The following is a 24,869-nucleotide window of genomic DNA, read 5'->3' as shown; positions in this document are numbered from 1 at the left end:
TGTCACACAGCTGAGCTACGCTCAATAGGTTATATTTGAGGCCCCTGACTAAGGAGACTGACTCAATAGTAGGGTTACCTCTGATAGTACCTGAACCGACTATCTTACCCTTTTTATTGTCTCCGAAGCTTACACTTCCACCTCGTTTACGCTCAAGTGTGATGAACTGAGTTTCATCACCAGTCATGTGCCTCGAGCATGCGCTGTTAATATACCAAAGCTTTGACTTCTCCACGCACCTCAGGCTTACCTGCAATTTAGACTATTCATCTTTAGGTACCCAATTCTTTTTGGGTCCTCGTTGGTTAGAATGGACAGGTGAAACATCATATTTTGCTTTGTGACGACATACATTAATGGTGTGGCCATCTTTACCACAGAAGTCACAAAAAGTTACCCTTTGAGGGTGATGTTGTTTTTGGTCAGCACGATTGTGCTGAGCATGCCAGCATACCTTAGTGGTATGGCCTTTCTTTCCGCAGAAGTCACATTGGACATTCCGCTGAGTATACCAACACACATCTATGGTGTGTCCTCTTTTCCCACAACAGTCACATTGAATGTTCTGCTGAGTGTACCGTCTATGCTGACCAGTACCTTGATACTCAGTATTGGGATAGAACCCTTTCTTTGCCGATTTACTCAGCTGGTTCTGTATGGTTGTGATGTCCTTTCTAAGCTTCTGTGCCTCAGTTTGGACTTCCGAGACAAAACCATGCATGACTTTTAGATTTTCATCTTGCCTGGTGTTGTCTTGGAGAAGATATCGGAGGTCACTCAGTTTGACCTCTTCAATCTCATCACATCGCCTGCTGAGTGCCTTTATTTTCTTGTTGCACTTTTTAGTCAGTGTATATAGATCACTCAGGGCGTTAACCATTTCATTTCTAAGCAAGAGAAGAGATGTTACTCATTGGAGTGGTCCTCTTAGTCAGTGTCATCTGAGAGGTCAGCTTGCTCAGATTGGCAGTGGTCAGCAACATTGTCGGCCATGAAACATATATTTACTGTGTCATTTGCATCAGCTTCTGATGAGGTTGACTAATCACTGTCACTCCATGTGGCCACCATAGCTTTTCTGCTACCTTTCTTTTCTTTCTTCAGATTTGGACAGCTTGATTTAATGTGCCCAGTTTGGTGGCATTCAAAACTAGGGATGGCAACGGGTACTCTACCCGCGGGTACCCGGCACTACCCGACCCTAATGGGACTACCCGTACCCTGTATAAAAGGGTATGGGACATGTATGAGATTAAAATCATTACCCGTCAGGGTAATGGGACATGTATGGGAAGACCCCCCAGGGTACCTGGTACCCGTTACCCGTCTTAAATTTTTTATATATTAAAAAATATTATTGTGTTTTGGATGTAAGATGTGGGATTTGAATACTAAACTTTTGTTCTTTAACCATTAAGTCATACCACTAAACTATTTTATTTTTAATGATTAAGGTTCAATTTGTTCAATTTTTAAATAGATGATTTATTAAATTTATAGTTTGTTAAATTTGTAATATTTTTTTATTTTATTTATTGATTCTTAACGGGTAAGGGTACCCGCGAATTAAATGGGAAGGGTATGGGATGCAAAACATATATCCGTTAGGGTAATGAGAAGGGTATGGGTAATTAAAAAATCAAAGGGTAAGGGTTTGGGATTGGCACTACCCGCGGGTACCCTACCCGTTGCCATCCCTATTCAAAACACGTGACAGTCTTGGAGTTGTCCTTTTTGTACTTGTCGCTGGACTCAGCTTTGTGCTTATCGCTTTTTCTGAATGGCCTTTTGCTGTTCTTGTCATTCTTCCTGAACAACTTCTTCATTTTTCTTGTAAACATGGCCATTTCCTCATCATCTGACGAGTCAGCTTTCATGACAAGTGATTTTTGTTTCTTGTCCTCAGACTTTTCTTTAGCTTCAAAGTTTTTCATTGAGATCTCATGAGTCAACAGAGATCCGATCAGCTCGTCATATTTGTACATGGTAAGGTCCTGAGCTTCCTCCACAGCTGTTTTCTTAGCTTGCCAGCTCTTGGGTAGACTTCTCAAGATCTTCTTCACTTGCTCTTCTTCTGTGAAGTTCTTGCCGAGTCTTTTCAGCTCATTTATGATGTTGGTGAATCTAGCATTCATTTCCGAGATGTCTTCGTTGTCATTCATCTCGAACAGCTCGTATAATCTCATATGTTGGTTCACCTTTGACTCCTTGACTTTGCTCGTGCCTTCATAGGTTACTTCGAGCTTCTTCCATATTTCATGTGCTGACTCACAACCTGAAATTTTGTTGTACCCTGCAGCATCTAAAGCACAGTGAAGCATATTGATAGCCGAAGCGTTATTTTGTAATTTTCTAAGGTCATCTTCTGACCACTCAGTTTCGCTCTTACCGACTTTCTCGTTATTTACCATTTTGAAAGGCACAAATGGGCCTTGAACTATTGCAAGCCATGCACTCATGTTTGTGGCTTGAATAAAGTTTTTCATCATGTTCTTCCAGAATGTATAATTTGATCCGAAGAACAAGGGAGGCCGACTAATTGATAATCCCTCAGGGAGTATCTGTGTTGTTTGATTTCCTGGAAGGAAACGAGTGCTGTTCTCAGCCATTTATAGGGATCAGCTCAAGATAGTTATATCTTTGAGTAGTGAGCTACTGCGCTCTGATACCACTTGTTGGTCCCGTGTGATTAGTTCCAAGGGGGGGGGGGTTAGGAACTAATGTAACTTTTTCGCTTTATTATGCTGACTTAATCAATTCTTTAAGTTACTTAACTTAGTTTAGGTCAGCACGACCGAGAGATGTAAGACAGCTTTAGTCAGATGCTGACTAGAACTGTTTTACTTGTGAGCTGGGAATTAACACTTGAGGTCAGCTTCCAACTCAGCACCAAGATTACTCAGTGTCAGCTTTTACAATCTATATCCTGAGTAATTTAATCAAGCAACACATGCAAATATATATATTTAATCAAGCAACACATACAATCTAGATCATATATGTGCCACATCAGCTACAAAATGCATAGAATAATTAGATCACAAACATGATTAAGTATTTATCAAATGAAATAGATAAATGGCGGCATATTTATACCTTGGCAGTGGGAAAGAGAGGGTGAGTAAGGAGACGAGGAAGATGAATCATCCCTTGAGGAGCCACGTTAAGATGATAAATCTTATTCCAGAAGCGAAATTGAGAATAAGAAGAGACATTGATTAGTGTATGTGTATATAATGTCATGTATGTTCATATATCTTAAGGAGATAAGTTAATATTACTGTTGGAGGTCTGTTTGGAAAATTCAGAGGGTAGCTGATTCTGATTTCAAATACACCCCTTTCATATGGGGTGTATTGTGGGCCTTTTATTCTGATCGACCATTTGAAGAAGTTATTATCCAGAGGACCTATTATCATCCAAGATAAGAAGAATCATTACAAGTAGACAGAAGAAACCAGGAAGAGTTGAAGAACAACATATGGATTGACATACCATCGATGGCCAGAAGCCACCCTGGGCTCTCAATGTACAGTTTCTCCATCTCAGCAATTATCTGTTGTTGAACAAGCGCAAAGTGATCCGTTGTATAATGTAAGTTTTCTGTGTTGAATGTATGGAAATTGAACGATTGTGATGCTTATTATTTATAGTGATATGATAGTGGTGGCTAAGTGAAAGGTCGTGAAAGGGGAAAGGTCATTAATTAGTGCGGTTAGGGTTATGTGTAATGATGCTAGTGTATTAATGACCTGCATTGGGTTTTGCAGATATCAAGACTTTGGGATTATAGGCCTAATAATGACTCCAAGATATGGATACATCAATTGATCAAATTTGTTTCAGAATTTGGATATATGTATTAGTTATTTTTTTTTAGTTTTAATTCAGAAATGTATATCTACAAATGTAAACAGATTATGAGTATTGGTATCCAATAAAATTAAAACCATTGATATACAGAATTTCATGTTCATATTTGAGTATGTTTCATTATTCAGGTAAAAACCAGAAATTCATACGAAGAAGAAGGTAAAAAGTGACATTTTAATTTTAAAAAATGTCATCTAAAGAACAATAAAAAGACATTAAAATAAACGAATTGGTCATCTGAAAATAAATCCTTTGACATGATTGATTAAGACATATTCCATCTAAAACAAGCTATAACGGCAGAAATTATTATACGAACTGTCATCGCAAATTCAATATGCCAATTTCCCACACGTCAACTTGACGGTTTTAATTATTAGTATGTCATGTGATGACATTAAAGGTGACGGTAATAATAAATAAGCTGCATCGTAACAAAGATCAATATGACAGAACCTAACCGGCGTCTGAAGGGGCAATAGATGGTAGCGAGTCCCGTGACAGATTTATATCTCGTGGGACGACAGTTTTTAACCTTCGTCTGAAGGGGTTTTTGGCATAGTGATTGAATCATAAGAAGAACGAAAGTATGCATGGTGAATATGATCCACCACTCACAGCACATCTGACACCACCTCCACACTAGGATGGTATAAGAGGGCATGGAATCAAAACCATTACCCATTAGAATAATGGAAATACCTCCACGAGGTGTTTGTTAAAGGGGATAAAGACACGGGGATAGGGATAAAAAAATGAGACGAGTTATCCCATGTTTGTTTTACAAATAGGCTAGGGAGATAAGAGCGGGATATGAGTCTTATCCCTCAAATCCTATACCCAAGAGAGGGGCGGCATAAGGAAGTGGAATAAGCTCCTGCGATTTTAATAGGATGGAAAAGTCCATCTTATCCCTCAAATTAATGTTATGTAGTTTAAATAAGGTTAAAATAGTAAAATGTATTCTTTTATCCCCATCCCACAAACCAAACATTGAATAATAATTTCTGACTATCGTATTTTTATACTTATCCCTATCCCAATAGAATACCAAACGCCCAGGGTACTCGATACCCGTCATTACGCTTTTATATATATAAAAAATATTGTGTTTTAGATATAAGATGTGAGATTTGAACACTAACATTTTGTTCTTAAACCGTCATGTGATACCACTAAGCTACTTTATTTTTATTGTTTAAAGTTCCATTTGTTGAATTTTTAAGTTGATGATTCATTAAATTTATACTTTGTTATTGATTGATTCTTAACGGATAAGGGTACCCGCGAATTAAATGGGACGGGTATGAGATGCAAAACATATACCTGTTAGGATAATGAGATGGGTACGGGTAATTAAAAAATAAACGGGTAAGGGTTTGGGATTGACACTACCCGCGGATACCCTACCCATTGCCATCCCTACTCCACACCACCCAAACCTTTGAGTTTGATCCACCTAAGAGCCTCTCGAATACCAATAGCTTCATCTCCCTTAACCGAAAAGTTTCCAGCAATGCGAGAACGAAAAATAATAAATGGTTTGTAATTTTGGACAAGATCCATTAAAACGCAATTACTCGTGGATGATGGGTATGTCTATCCAGCAGAGCCCACCTAAAACTTGTTTTTTGGATCACAATTAGACTATCATTTGAAACTGCCTCCTCCCTCTCATTTAAAACATCTTCTTTCCTTCTATGTTTTACTTCCATAACCACAACATCTTCTACAGACTCATGTTCTGACCCACGATTTATGGCTCTTTCATAAGAAACTGTCATATTAATTATTCCATTACTGTCGCCACTAGTCCCATGATTAACGCCACTAAATGTGGAAGTTTGTTCAACCGTTTTGATCATTTCCCTAGTAACTAACCCATGAATTACGTTTCCTTCATAATTATCTGCCCTATTAATTATTTCAAAAAAAAAAACTGCCTTATATTGTTCTATTAATGTTTCCATTAGTCTCACGATTAATGCCACTAAATATGAGAGTTTGTTCAACATTTTCCATAGTAATTTATCCATGATTTACTCATCCTTCATAATCAACTGATTATTCTACTAATGTCGCCATTATTCTCATCATTAATGTAACTAAACATAAGAGTTTTCTTTTGGATCTTACCACCATGCTCCACCACCACTCCCTGACCACCGCCGCTGATGTCTAACTGGACCTCAATAACCAACCATTTTGCACATTTGTTGGATTGCTTCCTTCCGATCTGAACAAGCATATGAGAGCCATAGAGCTTTTCAACTTCTCCATCAATCAAATCACAAACTTTTGGACATGAAAAATCTGTATGGTCTAAAAAACCACACATAAAACAAAAAAAATTGATTATCTCGTAGCGAAATTTTGCCCAGAACTCATCTCTAGTTGGTCGTCTTATTCTCCTCATAAACGGTTTTCAGACACCAGAAAGGAATCTACCAACCAGACATCATCTTAGATCCACATGCTCAGAATTGAGATCTCTGTCATCAATCAGAATACCTCTATCTTCCTCTTCCTTGAGACTCAAATTGGTATACATAGTCTCAATACCACTTGACGATGCCACGAAACAAAACAACTAAAACAGCACAAAACTTGTTATAAAAAACCAGAGAAAACAAAACTTGTTATCGGAAATAAAAAAACAAAACTTGTTATTAGAGACGAGACAAAATCATGTATGATCTAAAATTACAATATAAATATATTATTATAGTTTACAATTTATAAATGGCCTAATACACAAATAACCCCCTGAACTTGTCCAAATGTTGCAACTGCCCCTTTCAACTTTCAATTGTAACAACTTACCCCTCAAACTTGTCCAATTGTAACAACTTACCCCTTAAATTTGTCCAATTGTAAAACACAACCTCAAATTGCTGACGTGGACTGCAAATGAAGAAACATGTGAAATACAAAATCTGCAACGCTCGTGGAGTATGATAATCAGATCTTTGGCGTGATACGAATCCGGGGAAACTTTTTTACCGTTGCTTCAAATACGGAGTAAAAAAATTCCCAATTTGGGGTTATGTTTTACAATTGGACAAGTTTAAGGGGTAAGTTGTTACAATTGAAAGTTGAGGGGGGCAGTTGCAACATTTGGACAAGTTCAGGGGGTTATTTGTGTATTAGGCCTTTATAAATTGAAATTTAGAATTTTTAAATTAAAATGTAAAATTATATTTTATTTATTATATATAAAAAAAATAACACATTCATAATTAAATTTGTTTTATAAAATTCTACCAAAAAAAAAAAAAATTTGTTTTATAAAAAAACCTAAAAATATTCATAATTAAATTTGTTTTTGTATAAAAAAACCTAAAAAAATAATAAGAATTTGATCCTTTTTTTTGTTTGAAGAATTTTATTCTTTTATTCAATGCCTTTTAAAAAACATTAATACTGTTCAGAAAACCTGGAACTGTCAAAGCAGCTGCAAGTAGGAAGAAGATGAAGAACTACTTTGTCCAAATCCCAAACTGAAAATCACATTTCCTATGTTATCGTTTGATTTCGCAAACTTCACTGCGTCGTCTCATAGTTGATAAAGGAGGCATCTTTTGTCTGAACATCGCCTCTTCTTTTTAACCCTCAATCCATGGCCACCGATATCGCAACCTTGCAGAAAATGTAAGTAGTTTTATATTTTTCTTATTCGGAATTTTAGATTATGATTTGGGTCTAGTTTTTTCTTTGGTTTTGGTTGTTTGATCAATGAATTATCGTGAATTTCTCAATTTTGAGAGAAATTGTATGGATAAATTCTCTGATATTTTGCTGAATTTGGGGAATTTTTTCTTTTTCGTGTGGTTTCTCGTTCTGAAATTTAGTTCTATATTGCAAAAGTAGTATGAATTTTGTGATCAAATGTTGCGGAAGATTGGCTAGTAGCTTTAAAAATTGGCCTAATACATCTCTAACCCCCAAATTTAACCAAAAAAGTATGAAAGCGGGGATTTCTAAAAAAATATAGCTAGGAAGCAGTAATGGAAACTGACACTGACATGAAAAGCCGAAACGCTGGTGAAGAAGAGTTTTCGTGCAACATAGATGATGACGACTCCAACTTTGAAAATGAATGACTACCCTTTTAAAGTCGCTTAAAATAACATGATTAACCTCGTACTACTTGGTAGTGCAATTGGAGATTGGAACAAGTTGAAGCACGTATTACTTTAATCAAGTTCATGGGGCGAATAGGGCACTTAAGCAAGTTTAAGAAGTTAACCTTTCGTTTTCAAAGTTCAAGGGGCCAATTGGGTTTTATGGCCAACTTGGAGGTTCGGTGAATGCGTTAGGCTTTAAACATTACTTGGTTAACATCATAGTTATTAAAGGTGCCCCTCAGGCTCAAAAGGCGCTAGGCTCTAGGCATGTCACTTGAGAAGCCAAAGGGCAGCCTCTGTTCAAGAGGCATGCATCTGAGTGCATCTTTTTGAGCGTAACCATAGTTGTTAAAGGCGCTAAGAGGTCCTGGAGCTTAGACTCAAGGTGTGCGCCCGAGGAACACGAGGCGTAAAAAAATAAAAAATATATACTCTTTTACTAGTTAAACCATAAACCGAAAACACACACTTATGACCACATAAACAAAACAAAATCACGTGAGAACATAATACTAAATCATAAATGTCAAAAACATCAAGTTAAGTTCATACTTCATAGAGACATAAACATATACTTAACATCTTAACCTAAGTACCTAACTAATGCTACTAAACTAATAACCATTCGTTATCACTTTATATTCTTCTTTGTGTCTCTCGCAATTTCTGTTTGAATGGAGTGGAGGAGACTCTTCTTTACGTGGCTGCTCTTAATTCCTCTCAAGTCTTTCTATATTTAGTGATTTGTATTGATATTCTTATTTAAATCAAGGGTTAAGATTAATCTTATTTAAATTAGATTGGTGGTTGAGATTAGTCAAACATTTATTTTACACAAAACAGTAAAAAAAAAAGAAAAGAAAAACCTTAGTGAAAACACAGAGGCCCGCCTTGATTCACGCTCCGAGGCCCAGGTGAGGTGCACAAGGCGAAGCAGGGCCTCACTACCTTGAGCCCTGAGTGAGGCGGGCTTTTGACAACTGTGAGCGTAACAACTTGCCTGAGGTGCACGTAGGTTCAAATTTAGAAGCTATATAATGTTTTTTAAGGCTACAAGTTAAACATGGAATGTTTTAATTTCATCCCTTTCCTGTCTACGTGATCTACGGTGAAATTAAATTAAAGTAAAAAGAAATTGATTAAAAAGAAAGAAAGAAGATTTGGAATGAAATATTTAAAAGAACAACAGAAGAAAACACTGCACTTTATGTCTTTAGATTTTAGAATTTTTGTTATAGACTATGATTATGTAAGTGTTAGTAGTTAATTTTAAATTTATTTCATTCATTTTATGATTAAGATTATGGATAATCGAATATGATTTAGTATTTGACTATTTGTTGCATTTTAGAAATGCTAATTATTGTTATTTATGAATTTATATATTATTTCTTTTAGTGCTCCTTGTGTCGCTCGGCCGTGCGCCTGAGCCTTGCACCTTAGTGTGCCTTTATTAACTATGGTTAATCTTTTTAATAATAATAATAGTTATTATGTTGCATGGAAACGGAAACCAAAAAGGAAATGGAAATGGAAACGAAAATGCGGATACTGGGAAACCTTAAAAGTGGCGGCCCGGTGCATTATGTGTCCCCGCTAAGCGAGGGTCTGGGGAGACCCACCACAGCGGTGTACTGGGGGCAAGCCTTCCCCTGCCAATTTTTTTTGGCAAGAGGCCGCTCCTAAGAATTGAACCTCGAACCCGTGACCTCTCAGTCACATGACAACAATGTTTACCGTTGCGCCAAGACTCGTCCACCATACTGGGAAACCTTATTTCTAAAAAATTATAATTTATAGCTAGGAAACTATAATGGAAACAGAAAAGAAACTAAACAGGAAACGGATATGAAACGCGGAAACGCTAATGAAGAAGATTTTCCATGCAACATAGTATTAGTATTGACTTAATGTTTTTGTTTCAGGTATCTTGATTCTTGTAGTAGGCATGGTGTCCTACCTAATACTTCTGTTCTGTCTTGTTTTCTCAAGGTAAGCTTTCGTAACTTGCAGTCACATTGTTCTTTTTCGGTTGACGGTGGAAAGTAGAATTCTGATCATTACTTTGTCTTTCAGGCCGAGGTTACGAAGTCTTGCAATGAACTATGTAGCCTCGATATCTTCTTCGAGCAACTTAAAGACATTGATTTTCCTCCTCTTCTTGATTTGTGTATGTCCATTGAGACTTCTGAAATTGAAGCTGTTGATGTGTATAATGGATCCTCGTGCATGTTGAATGGAGAATACGCTTTACCTTTGATGCGTTCTTTCAACCAAAAGCTTCGACTGGTTGATCTTCGTGACTCGTTATATGGAAATGAAGTTTTCAGGTATATTTTTTGGTTTTTTGAGCATCATCTTGGTCATATTATCATATCTGTTACTCCCTCCGGTCCACAATAGATGTCTTTCTAGAGAATTTTTTTTGTTCCACAATACATGACATTTTGCTTCAATCTATGCACATTAATTTACTTTTGCCAAATATACTCCTATTTAAGTTGACTATTTACCTTGGGAATAGATAAAGTTACTAGTGGATGCAATTAATACAAGGGTAACAAAGTCTTTTACTTAAAATTAATTGCATTTCTTAATTAGTGCGTATTAACCTTAAAAGACATGTATTGTGGACCAGAGGGAGTATCTTTCCATGTTTTGGTTTAATGCGAAGCATGATTCTGTATACTTTTCTAATTTCATCATCAGGGATCTTTCACAAGGAGGGTTGGCATGCGAGGTTTTATACTTAAGCTCTTCGTGTCTTCAGAATCTCAGCATGACGGGAGAATTCATGCACATCCGAATTCTTAATCTAGATTTCAACACTTCGCTAACTAGCTTTCGGGAGGATTGTTTTACTTGCATGCCCAATTTAATATCTCTTTCGATGTGTGCAACTAGAGTTGCAAATCTCTGGACAACCCTCGCAGCGATTTCTAAACTCCCGTCTTTAATAGAGCTAAGGTTTCAAAAGTGGTTGTGCTGTAATGAGACTGCGTCTTCTTCAGCACCATACGGAGGAAAATTAGATGATCAACCTGAATTTGGACCTGTTGGTAATATCAATGAACACCTTTTTGGCGCTGAAGAGACGCTCGGGAATGTGATCTCTTTCGATGATATAGCTACAAATAAAGAAGAAGAAATTCAATGGATGATAGAAGATCCATCAGATGATAGTGAAATGAACTTCTCAAGTTACTGGCAAGAAAGTAATCACACGGATTCATTGTCCATTGCGTCTCTCGGGTGGAATAGAGAGAATGATCTGCAAGATGAGGTAAACCGCCGCTTCTTTCGTCCTCCTACTTAAGATTTATAGTATAATTTCTTCGGAATTTATTCCAGGTGTCTTTTGGTCCTACATTGAGTCACATTGAAGCGTCCTGGCCGAATTCTCTCTCGAGTCATACTGCAGATGTTGCAATGAAGTATATCTCTCGTCATGCTTCACCTATATGCCACGAGAAACACTATAGAGAATTCATGATCGCTTCATTGCCTCATTTGAAAACTTTAGATAACTTGTCTATTAGAAAGAACGACAAGGAAAAGGCTGTCGTCACATTTGCGGAGCACTTTGAGTACTTACCATACAAGCGGAATCGTAAAGAGAGTGTTGTTGGTATTTTGCATAAGCGTGAAATAAAAGAAAGTCGCACTTGTCTGAAAACGAAAAATCGTAAGCCATCATATCCTTGCAGAAACTCGCAACACTTCTATAGCCGGTCATTTTCTGCAGCGAAAGTGGGTTCTTCAGCTTGGCCTTATTTGCGTTCACTTTCTTTATCGTGCCCGGACTTTTGGGGAAGGAACTACTTCCGTCCGAGGCAGTTTGAGTATCATCCTTCTATCTCTAGCTTACTAGTTTTTGGAACTTTAGATGGTGAAGTAGTTGTAGTCAACCACGAGAGTGAGAAAATAGTAAGTTATGTTCCCTCGCTCGGAGCAATGAACAGCGTATTGGGGCTATGTTGGCTCAAGAAGTATCCATCTAAGCTTATAGCAGGTTCCGATAATGGATCGCTGAAATTGTACGATGTTGAGCATATGCCCCCGACGGTTCCAGGTGTAAATTCAGCTGCTGGTTCTGTCACTTTCGAGGATTTTGACCAATTAACATCTGTTCACGTTAATGCTATGGATGAGCTATTTCTTGTGAGTGGATATTCGAAAAACATCGCTCTTTATGACATTAATTGCGGGAGGCGAATACAGATGTTCACTGATATGCACACACAACATATTAATGTCGTCAAGTTCTCGAACCATTCTCCATCGTTGTTTGCTACTTCGTCATTTGATCGGGATGTTAAACTATGGGATCTGCGACAAAAACCCTTGCACCCGTGCTATACTTCAGCAAGTTCTAGAGGAAATGTGATGGTTTGCTTTTCTCCTGATGATCACTATCTTCTTGTATCTGCCGTGGACAATGAGGTATGTTTGTGTTAAGTTTATTGCATTTATCGTTGTTTCAATGTGTTCCGTCTTTACTATGCGCAATCATATGATGGAAGATTCCTCGGTCGGTTCAACCGACCCTGTAGGCAAGGCTAAGGTTCGGTAAATATCTTTTGTCTAAGTGTCTTGGTCTTCCTGGGCTAACTTGATATAGGGCCTGTTTGGTTCAACTATTGATGTTTAGTATTTGTTGTTAGCTGTTTGCCGGTAGATCTTACACGAACTTTGAGATTAACAATTCTGATTGATCTGCCAGGTTAGACAACTTTTGGCTGTTGATGGAAGGCCACACTTAAATTTCGAGATACCGCCAACAGGAACTTCGCAGAACTACACTCGCTCTTACTACATGAACGGAAGGGATTATATTGTAAGCGGAAGCTGTGATGAACATGTTGTGCGCATCTGCTGTGCTCAAACTGGAAGGCGTCTCAAAGACATATCTTTGGAGGTATGTTCGGTTTTTCTAATGAAAATGTCACGAATTGAATAGATACGTTCGACATGTCAGGTGATTTGGACGAACTTTGCTTTACTACATAATATTTGGGTTATCGACTTATTGTCCCGAAGGGTTTTACTTTTTCATACATTCATTATTTGCGGTTTAGAAAAGCGTTCACCCGTCGAGTTCTTTCTTTGATCATTGACTGCAACTGATCTGTACTTACTCATGAACCATTACTAATCTCCGAAGCATGTTTTTCGGGTTTTGTTAATCAGGAAACATCAATGTATGTGCAGTCTTTGAGGGGTGATCCATTCAGGGTAAGTGATGCATCATCTTAACTAAACTTCTCAATGTGATTTTGGTAATTGGATAATAGAACTTGCTCCTTAACGTTGTTATAATTTCTTGAACACGAGCATTAGGCTCCCGGTTTGTAAACTTTTTTCCGGCAAGTTTTCTTTATTTAATTCGTCCTCCTCGAAGTTGTTTATTTTGCTTGGTGCGGTTTTCTGAACTTGTCAGTCGACTCCGGGTAAATTGCACACAAAATCATTCAAGTTTGAGTTTTATTTTGCAAAGGTCACTGAACTTTACATTTGATTTCAATAAAGTAATTTCGGCCAATTTGTATGCAAAAACTTGCCAGAATATCAATGTGTTACGGAAGACATTGACTATATGTCATTTAATTGCCATGTTGAACAAGGATATGATTTTTATTTTTTTTTTGTGCCTTACGATATGTCATGTGTCTGCTATGCTCAGTCAAAAAAATCAGACATGTCCGTCTCTGTGTCATGTCAATGTTCCAGTGAGTTTTTTGCACACAAATTTACCGGAATGACTTGTTGAAATCAAAAGTGATGTTCAGTGATTTTCATTGAAAGAAGTTTTGCGACGTTTTTGAAACGAACTCTAAATTTTGGTGACCATAAGTCTCTTGACTCAGAGAGTTGATCAGTTTAATTATGTTTATCAAATTTGTGCTCTTTAGGATTTCAACATGAGTATCCTGGCAGCCTCCGTGCGTCCCAACTCCAAGTACGAAATTGTGAAGGTAATAGTATGACTCACGCATTTTGCACTTCCTTTTTCTTTTTGCGAGTTTCATGTAGGGGTGCAAACGAGCCTTGGTAGTTCGCAAACTATTCGAGCTCGGCTCGGTGAAAGCTCGATCAAAATTCGGCTCGATAGAGCTCGACTCGAGTTCGGGATCGGCTCGAGCATTAACGAGCTGAGTCCGAACTTCCCCAGGTTCGGCTCGAAAGCTCGCGAGCAGGCTCGATTATTTTTAATTACTATATATATTTCATTATATATATATGTTTAATATATATTTCATTGCTTATTATTAGTTTCATCACAATTCACAACTCAAATAAGATTTAACCCATAAAAAATGATACAAAAAAGCTTAGACATTTGAGTCTTTAGGTAGACAATTACGTTTTGATAAGGTAAAATACATTACAAACTTTAATATATATGTCATTGTTTGAAATTTTTCTCCGAGGTTGTGTTTTCCGATCACAAGTACCATATACTGTTCTGGAATCTCAACAATAACATGATTGTTTTTCTTTATAAATATTTTAAACTCATATAGAGTATGTTATAAAGCTTTTCTGTTTTTTACGCTACTTATTCTATGCATATATGATGAATTTGGTTAAAGCTCGTTAGAAGCTCGATAAAAGCTCGGCTCGATCAAAACTCGGTCAGATTCGGTCAAAGCTCGGCTCGGTCAAAGCTCGTCAAAGCTCGATTCGAGAGGGCTCGGCTCGAGATATTAACGAGCCAATACCGAGCCTCCTAGGGTTCGGTCTCGGTTCGGCTCGGTTACACCCCTAGTTTCATGTTCAAATACAGTGGCGGAGGGAAAGGGGTGCACATGGTGCATTGCACCCCGGCCATTGGAATCCATCCTGGAAAGGGTGGTTCCAGTCGTTCCTCCTCCTGGAAGAAAAAGTATCTGGGGATGCTGCAATTACACCCCAGATTTGGGATCCTGGCTCGATTACTAGTGCTAAGAATTTATCGGGATTGATTTTTCAGGTAAATTTGCTCGCATCGTGCGACGGAGCTAAGGAATGTTCTTACAGAGAACATTTAGAACCCTCAATTAGTATGGGAGGTTGAAATGCTTCTACTTTGTATATACATCTTGTAAGAATGTACATGATATGGAACACTCCCTCTGTTCTGTAATGTAATTAATGTTTAACTAAAAAGACTTTGTTACCCTTGTATTAATTGTATCAATTAACGTGCATGGATTGAATCAAAATGCCATGTATTATGGAAAAAAAATCTCTAGAAGGACAAATATTATGGAACGGATGGTAATACCCATTTCGTTTGTTTTTTTTTTGGCACATTTTTATGGTTTGTTGAAGTGTAAATAATTTCAAGCTACAATAATAGAGGTACTATTGTTTAATAGAAGTAATTTTCTTAGATATGGTTTAAGAAGAGAGGCTTAAAGGTCAATTTGTTATCTCCAAATCTCTTATTGCATCCTTGTTTAGGTGTTATAATGTTAATTGAACAATAGTTTAGGTACTATGAATGTATTCATCCAAACTTCCAAAGGTGGTACCAAGGTTTTTTTTCTTTGTATTAAACCACCTTAAACTTGACTTGCTAGAAAATACATGTCAATTGATCTATTGATATGGTCACTAAAGTATGAGTTTTACATACACGTTTTTGATTCAATAAAGTCACTAAATCAGTAAATTTGCGTTAACAAAGTTACTATCGTGGTTGCCAGTGGTTGCCATGTTAATACCATTTCACGGTATGTTTCACACATGTTATAATTACAAATTAAAAATAAAAATCAATTTGGGATACAATTAACTAGTTAGAATATTAAGAAAATTCAAAATTTTTAATTGTTACGTTACGGTTGGTTGCTATATGATGACATGTGTCATATATTAGCTCACTGAGTTTGTTCAAAATAATAGATTGGCTCTCTAAACTTTATAAGTGTCTTACCAGCTCCGGAAACTTACTTATTTCGTATTACCAGCTCCCTAAACTTGTTCATAAAAATTTATTAACTCCCTAAACTTTACAAGTGTCTCCTCAGCTGCCTAAACCTGTTTATTCCGTAATAACTAAATACAAAAACTTATTAAACCTAAATTCTAAAAATACAATTTCATCTATTTGTGAGGTAATTTTTTCTCTTCCTCTGTCTAGTGTTGCAGGATTGAGAGATCAATATGATGAGGATCGAGAGTTAGTATTATGGTTTTTGTATTTAGTTGTTACAGAATAAGCAAATTTAGGGAGATGGTGAGAGAGCTAATAAATTTTCATTGACAAGTTTAGGGAGCTGGTGATACGAAATAAGCAAGTTTAGAGAGCCAGTATACTATTATGGACAAACTTAGTAATGTATTAGAACTATTTTAAATTTGATTGTTTCTCTAGGTTGTTTTAGGATTGATGTGTTAAAAAGAATAAAAAGATATGAAAAAGGATGAAGAAGGTACTAGAAAGCATATCATCACTAACTCACATATTAGCAGAAACCGTGTATTGGAAGGGGCAGAGGTTATTCCCATCCCATGTCTTCATATCTGTCCAAAAAAACAATGGACCAGATGAGCTGTTTCCTTTACCAACTCCTATTTATTACACCTTTTATTTGTATATTTTTCCATTTCCCTAAAACATTTCTTATTCCTCTAGATCTTTCTCTATCTATATATTTCCTACTTCGCTTCTCCTCTCTTCATCACTTCACTAATAAGCACCACTTAATCACATTTACATATCTAATCTTCTTGCTTTGATTTTGCAAAGATGAGGCCATTGTTTCTTGCTTTGCTTCTTTGCTCACTCCTCTTCACTTCTTCTTTCTTGCTACCACTTGTTCTGGCTCAGTCTTGTAAGTTTAATTTCTTCCTTTTTTCCTTCATTTTCAAGTTTAATACTATACTTGTGGAGTATCCATGGCTTTCAAGTAGCTTTGTAAATGAGTCGAGCCGGCTCGATAAAATGTGTTTCAGCTCGATTATAAACAAACTAAGCTTAGACTCGACGAGGATGTGAAAGCTCGCAAGCAGGCTCAGTATAATGTGTTTAATGTTTATAAACACGCTCATAATAAAATTTATATATCCAAAATGCCTCATCCATAGTAGTAGTAGGAGGCCACTATTAAAGATGGAAAGAACCAGCTCGATTTCAGTTGCCGGTGTTTTTTACACCAAGTCGAAGTCTAGACTAACTGAACGTTATAATGTTTCATTTACCACTGCAACTGGTTATCTAGACACTCTCCTCTATCCTTTTCCCCATTATATGTACACTCTCCATCAGTAGTAGTATGAGGGCCATTAATAATGATATGAAGAACTAGGCCGATTCTAGTGATAAGTTCCGAGAGACATGTACACTCTCTCCATCACTAGTAGTACGGGAGGCCAGAGAAAGAACTAGGCCGATTTTGGTGACAAATCCTGAGGGACTAGTCATCCCTGTAGTGTTTCTTACATTAAGTCAAGATCCAAAATCAGTGAACGTACCAATATTCCATTCACCACTAATATCTACAATTAATTTAGTAGGTTTTAAAACTACCTACTTTTGTATTAAAGTAATTTCTAATAAATACAATTAATAAATGGTTGGTTAGAAAAATTTATAAATATAATTAATGAGCTACTTGCTAGTTAACAAATTCACAGTAGCATCTCCGTAACAGCCTTGTTAAAGCGTTCCAACGACCTCTACTCGTTTCACTCTCATAGTAAGCTCGTATTAGTTAACAAATTCACGAAGACATTCAACTTGTCAATTTTTAATTTTTTAATGAGCCGAATAGTAACAGGATAAAGTAACATTTGAAATTATGATGATGTAGATGATGGTGCAGCATATTGTGATGAGAAATGCAAAGGAAGGTGTGCAAAAGCGGGAGTGAAAGATAGGTGCATGAAGTACTGTGGAATATGCTGTGCTGAATGCAAGTGTGTGCCTTCTGGTACTTATGGAAACAAGCATCAGTGCCCTTGCTATAGGGACAAGAAGTCCAACAAGGGCAAGCCCAAGTGCCCTTAATTTTTTAAATCCATAGTTGTTTGTGTGTGTGTGTTTTATTCTCATGAATGACTCAATAATGCTCCTCTGCTCTTTGTAGGGCAATTAGTTTTGTCCAATATATTTGAGTATTACTAATTAATTCATGGTGTTTCTTTGTGTTTTTTTTTGTTTATGTTTATTTATTTTTATAAATTTACATTCTCAACAAATCCAGTTTTCACTCCAGAAAAAATATCTCAAAGAACAAATATTATTGATGTCTTTTAGTATTTTCTCGAGGAACATAAAAGGAAGTAACAACTAGTTAACGAGGGACATCCGTTTTGATTTTTAAGTTAGCAAAGATTGAAAACAATATAATTAGCAAAGATTGAAGACAATATAAAAAATTGGCAACTGTGATGTTTACATATTTTTTAAGAGGTATTCTATATATAGTATGACTTTACGGGTGAATGTAGTAATCTTGGGAATTTACTCTAGTGACTCATCGGATAAGTGTCGTCATCCGATTAGTTATGAAACTTTCGGATAACTATGGCGTTAGGTGGTGCATTCTGCCATATAGTAAGGAGGTGTTGACACGTCGATTGGTTCTAAAGTATTTGAACGTTATGACATTAGGAAACTCACCTTACCATATGAGTAGTCGTCGTGTGTAATCACTTCCTTTGATCCAAAGTATTTCCTTCTCCTGTTGTATTGATATTGGAATGAACGGTGAATATTGATTTGTGTTGCCAGATGGTACAATAAAAATCTTCAGAGGATATTTCTTACTTCGAATCAATTCACAGAAATCTTTCTGTACCCGTAAGATAACATTGATCCATGTGTAAGGAATGTTCTCTAGGAATATTCCTTATAGTATCCATTATCTCATTTACATAAGAAGTTTATATAACTATTCAATTATGTAAATTTATAACTATTCAATTAAGTAATTTATGATATCTAACATATTGATGAGGTAATCTAGTCGATTAAATGTATGGATATGGATAGTGAGAAAAGTCGATCCAAGGGGGCGACACACCTAAAAAAAGAAAAGACAAACCGTGTGAAAAATAGGATTCACAAGACGTGTCAAACAGCCACACGATGTGAGGCTCCAAATAAAGCAATAAGAAGCATCAACAAGAGACCCACACAACATGTGGATTTCTCACATGGTGTGTGACCTTAAGATGAAGCTCCTCAAGTTTCTTAATTAATCCACACAGCGTGTAGCTTTACTTAACCATCAAACTCTTACTTCTCCAGTTTCTTCTTCACTACAATTTTACCACCCCTTATTTACAATTCATGCCATCAGTTTATTTACAAGCTTGTCACCCATTTAACCTCATTCCATTTTACCTCTTTAAGCTTTATCTATTTTTTTTTTGAAATAACGCAAAGTTTTATTAACTGATTATATAGCTAAGAAATGGTGGTGGACATGCTCACTCATCCAGAACAGACACAGAATTGACCACTTTTGCTAGAGCATGGACAGCCGAATTCGTTGAACGCTTAATAAAGAAGATTGAGCACAACTCTAAATTTCGTAATAAATGAATACAATCAGAAATAATGTCAACTAAATACGAAAGACCTTCTAAACCCATTTGAATTGCCTTGACTATGACCAGACAATCCGATTGAATTTGAATTTTCTCACTAGGACGATACATCTTAATCCAATTTAAGGCTTCTTTGATAGCCATGGTCAAGGCTAGCTGAAGACTGAGATTTCCTTGAAAAACTCATATCTTAGATAGAATGCATTCTCCAGAGTGATTACTTGATAATGCCATAGATGGAAAAAAAAACTTTTGATGCAAGAATTGAAAAGAAAAGAAAAAACTTGTCAAAAGACAAGACAAAACTAAACTTGTCAAATGACAAGACCCATATCTGTTGAACATAAGCGAAGATGAAAAAACTCAAAATTTCTCTTTTAATCAACATTGTTTAACTCATCTCATTCTCTACTAAGTATTTCTCTATTTTTCTTATAGCCTTCTTATAAGAAAACAACTTTTTATCAATAAAAAAATTAATAAAAAATATATTTTTCTTTAAGAGTGTTTTTAGGGTTCATCCCTCTTAACAATAGAGATTTCTAATTGAATTTAACTCTTGAATCTTGGAAGTTTTACAATTCCTTCAAGTTTAATTTGAGAATATTTTTGATAATTAATAATCGAAAATTATCACTAGTTACCATTTTGTTCCCATTTATTGCTTTTTGCTATTAATTATTGTAAATATGTTTAATATATCAGGACATCTTGAATTTGATTCAAAAAGTTGATTCGCTTGTAAATTTATATAATGTTTTGTTAAATTCTTGAACTTGTTTAAAATGATCTATTAACTATCTGATTTTTTTAAAAATTTATCTATTGAATCCATGATTTCTTTTTTATAATAATCTATTAACCTCTTAAATTTGTTTAAAGTGATATAAAGTGATATAAATTTGAATTTGTTTAATCATTTTTGTTTGTGATTTACTAAACCCAGCCCTAAATTTATACTTCTAGCTCCGTGAATAGACCAAAATACCCTTTGCACTAAATTTCAAAAAACCCAAAACCTCTCAAGAAGCCGAAACGATTTTTGCTCAAATCCGGACAAATTAGTGAACCGAATCATGGATGGTGATAAAAACCGTAAAGGAAAAGCTAAAATGGTAAGATTTACCGCTTTATTTCATTGATTTTTGCATCGAATTGAATCTGTTGTGGTTTTTAAAAATTCGGCCGGAATCGCAGTCGGGCGTATGAACATCACGCCCGATCTGCGGTTCGGGCGTATGAGCGTCACGCCCGACCAGTGGTGCGGGCGTGATAGCCACATGCCCGAACCACTGGTAGGGCGTGATGTTCATACGCCCTAACCACTGGTCGGACGTGATACGCATACGCCCACACCACTGATAGGGCGTGATGCGCATACGCCCGACCAATGGTTCGGGCGTGATTCCCTTACGCCCACGTTTTTTTTAATAAAAATTAATATTTTTTAAAATTTTAGTAATTTAGTGTAATTTTAGTTTAATTTTAGTAAACATTTAGTATAAATTTTAGTATAAAAATTAATATTTTTTAAAATTTTAGTAATTTAGTGTAATTTTAGTTTAATTTTAGTAAACATTTTAGTAATTGAGTATAACTTTAGTATAATTTATTGTAATTTTATTAATTTAGTAGTATTTTAGCATAATTTTATAATTTTAGTATAATTTACATTATTTACAATTTTATTAATTTAGTGTAATTTTTTTTTGTAGACGGAGCGACCTACTAGGGGTGGGAAATCCATCCCGTCATCTGCTCGTCGTCTAGATATGGACGACGAGGATGATACACCACGGCATACGAGATTGCGTGGTATAGATATATCTGGTCGTAGGCGGAGAGGGGCTGCGACGGAGCAGGTGAGGAGGGGGCCGATTGCGGATCAGGCCGATATTCATGGATCAGAGGGGGCGACTGATTTTGATGACAGAGAGCCCGATAGCGATTCTTTTCAGGACTACCTGGATGTGGCAGCCCGGGCAGTGCGACAGTCCGCTGTTGCACATGATCGCGAGGTTGAGGAGAGCGTTGAGCAGCCGAACCCGGGGAGACAGCCGACCCAGCGCGTAGGAGGTCGTTTTGCGAGTACATGTATTTTAGTATTTTTTAATATTATTTAGTATAATTTAGTATTTTTTAGTATAATTTAGTATAATCTAGTATAATTTTAGTATAATTTAGTATAATTTAGTATTTTTTAGTATACTTTTAGTATAATTTAGTATTTTTTAGTATTTTTTAATATTATTTAGTATAATTTAGTATTTTTTAGTATAATTTAGTATTTTTTAGTATAATTTTAGTATAATTAATATTTTTTAGTATAATTTTTTAGTATTTTTTAGTATAATTTAGTATAATTTAGTATAATTTAGTATTTTTTAATATTTTTTAGTATACTTTTAGTATAATTTAGTATTTTTTAGTATAATTTAGTATAATTTTAGTATAATTTAGTTTTTTTTAGTATAATTTAGTATAATTTTATAATTTTCAGGGACAAGCAAACGTCCCAAAGCTAGTGAGGACGAGAGCTGGGTAGTTACTGCACCGGTTGATGGTGGTCCCGTTGATGGTTCAGTGATTCCTAGTTTTCTAGGACATGTTGCCTCACGGATGTTGGGAGGAGAGATTCGGTCGTTTCTGACATGCTACAACAGATCAGCAACATGCCGAGATTTGTGTCAGTGGTTTTCTGGTGTGTCAGCCGAGGTAAGAATAATATAGTGTGTCAACATTTATTGTAATTTGTATTTTTAACTATAAACATAAAAAACATTCAGTAATTGTATAAATTGTATATGTGTCATTTTACAGCTGAGGGAGATGATCGAGAGGACTGGTTTGTCTCACCTTCCACATGCCATGTTCAGGAACCTCGACACTCCGCTGTTAACTGCGTTCGTGGAGCGGTGGCAGCCTGATACGAACTCCTTCCACATACCGTTCGGGGAGATGACTATCCAGCTGCATGATGTGTGGTAGATTCTTCGGATCCCGATCGACGGTCCGATGGTGTCCGAGTCTCCCCCTACTGACTCGCTTCATGCCATGTGCATGATGATGTTTGGGGTGAGTCAGGCTGCGCTTCTGTTGCCGACTAGTCATTTATGGGGAGGTGGAGGTGTATTTGTTGGGGCTGTACAGGGGCTTCTCGCCGAGGGTAGGGATGACGCTGCTCGGGCCACAGCGTGGATGTGGCTTATGCTTGGATCCACTCTGTTTGTTGACAAGAGTGGAGATAGGATTAGGCCGGTCCATCTTGCTGAGGTTTACAGCGGTATCAGCGGGGCAGCTGGACTATCATGGGGGTCTGTTACACTAGCCATGTTGTACCGGCAGCTGGGGATATCGAGTAGAGGAGACTGTTCAGGTATATGCGGATGTTTGACCCTATTGCAGGCATGGATATATGAGTATTTTCCGGTTTTCCGGCCGCATAGAGGAGCTCACTTGATCCCAGCTGACCATGCCCGTGCACTGAGATGGGAGGTCGGGGTACCAGGCAAGACGACCACCCGACTAGATACCATACGCGGGCAACTGGACCGTATGACGGCGGCAGAGGTATTTTAATAAATTTTAGAATTAATTTGAATATTATTTATAGTATATTATTATTTTTTATTGAGTATTACTTTTTTTTAGGTTACGTGGTTGCCTTATGGTCCTGTCGCCGATGATGATCGGATTCGAGTGTCCTACGCCGGTTGGATACGGTGTAGAGACATCATCGAGCCGTATATGCCCGATCGAGCGCTGCGACAGGTCGGATATACTCAGCCTATCCCAGCTGAGCGTATTAGACCTGATAAAGCAGTACGACCATGGAAGTCGTTATCGTACAGGCTCACGCATTCCTTAGTCACAGTTGAGGACACCTGGCGGAGATTTCCATCGGCTCGGGGCATTGATCGGAGGAGATGCCGACCAGTTGGATACGATCCCACTACCTGTGATCCTGCTTATATGGATTGGTATAGGCGATATTCGCATCCCCATATCCTTCATGCACCACAGGTTGGACCGGTACAGCATGCTCGCGCCAACAACGAATTTGTAAGTTTATTATTATTTAATATTATTATTTAGTATTAGTTTATATGTGTTTAATTTTTAATATTTAGTTGTTATTTTTTTTTATTTTTTTTGCAGTGGGTTAGCTGGTTGTGGCGTGTCACCCAACTATCGGCTACCCACCGATCTGACGAGGATGTTCCACGCATTAAGAGGGAGATGAATGAGTTTATGGATGCGTGGCGTCAGACGAGCTGATTTTTTGTTGTAGACATTCATACATTTAAACACTTTTTGTTGTAGATATTAAATTTACTCTTTTACGTTTATAAATGTTTATGTTTATTAATGTTTATTTTAATTTTTATGTTTTTAAATTTTATTTGTTAAGTACATTTATGTAGTTACGGGCTTAACGGACTATTTACGGGTTTAACGGCCTATTTACGGGATACAGAAGCTATTTTTTTGCTCTCTCGATACACGGGCGTGTGAACATCACGCCTCACCGTGTGGTCGGGCGTGATAGCCCCACGCCTCACCGTGTGGTCGGACGTGATAGTCCCACGTCCGACCACACGATGTGGCGTGGGGCTATCACGCCCGACCACACGGTGAGGCGTGATGTTCACACACCCCACCATGAGGTGAGGCGTGATGTCCATACGTCCGTGTATCGAGAGAGCAAAAAAAATAGCTTTTTCCACCCCAAAACCCATGAAAGGGTAATTTCGTCCTTTCACGGAGCTAGGGGTGGGAAATTAGGGCTGGGTTTAACAACACCCTTTTTGTTTACAATGGCCAAAAAGACATTTGTAAACTTAGATGATCAATTTTTTTTTCAGAGAGCCCTGCAGATACTTTTGTTAAAGGCATTACACTTATTTAGGTCCACAAACTAAAGTTTCAAAGTTAATTAGAACCTTAAACTATCAGAATCATTAATCAAGTTCCTGAACTAAACAAAAGTCATCAATTAAGTCTCAATTCTATCCTAAAATCAGAAACTGTGACTATTTGATATAGACTGTAATAATCTTTGTATTGGTTCAAAAAGAGTTTGGGAAAGAAGACCTGAAACTGTTCAACTGAATGACTTTTGATGAGGCTTCAATTAATGATTTTTGTTTAGAATGAAGACTCGATTGATAATTTTTGGTTAGTTTAAAAATCTGATTGATGATTTTGATAGTTTATGGTTCTAATTGATTTTGAAATTTTAGTTTAGGGAGCCAAACGAATATTATGCTTTTATTAAAATACAACATTACGTAGATCAACCCTTATCGTTTTCCCAATGTAGCA

The 24,869-nt window shown here is 36.8% G+C and overlaps 2 protein-coding genes across 2 annotated transcripts; both read left to right on the top strand.

Annotated features, from left to right (window-relative positions):
- Positions 1-7,260: 7,260 nt before the first annotated feature.
- On the top strand, positions 7,261-15,190 carry LOC136226507 (protein DWD HYPERSENSITIVE TO UV-B 1). The gene is made up of 9 exons (XM_066015025.1): positions 7,261-7,524; positions 9,926-9,992; positions 10,077-10,330; positions 10,710-11,283; positions 11,352-12,443; positions 12,724-12,918; positions 13,191-13,235; positions 13,913-13,975; positions 14,974-15,190. Exons 1-9 carry the CDS (start codon positions 7,493-7,495, stop codon positions 15,055-15,057), a joined length of 2,406 nt encoding a protein of 801 aa, XP_065871097.1. The 5' UTR covers positions 7,261-7,492; the 3' UTR covers positions 15,058-15,190.
- Positions 15,191-16,602: 1,412 nt separating this feature from the next.
- On the top strand, positions 16,603-18,141 carry LOC136226718 (peamaclein-like). The gene is made up of 2 exons (XM_066015358.1): positions 16,603-16,822; positions 17,801-18,141. The coding sequence occupies exons 1-2, from the start codon at positions 16,738-16,740 to the stop codon at positions 17,995-17,997; spliced, it is 282 nt and encodes a 93-aa protein (XP_065871430.1). The 5' UTR covers positions 16,603-16,737; the 3' UTR covers positions 17,998-18,141.
- Positions 18,142-24,869: the final 6,728 nt, after the last annotated feature.

This window comes from Euphorbia lathyris, chromosome 4 (assembly GCF_963576675.1).
Source record: "Euphorbia lathyris chromosome 4, ddEupLath1.1, whole genome shotgun sequence".
Classification (NCBI taxonomy): domain Eukaryota; kingdom Viridiplantae; phylum Streptophyta; class Magnoliopsida; order Malpighiales; family Euphorbiaceae; genus Euphorbia; species Euphorbia lathyris.
This window is presented reverse-complemented; position numbering and strand designations above follow the sequence as displayed.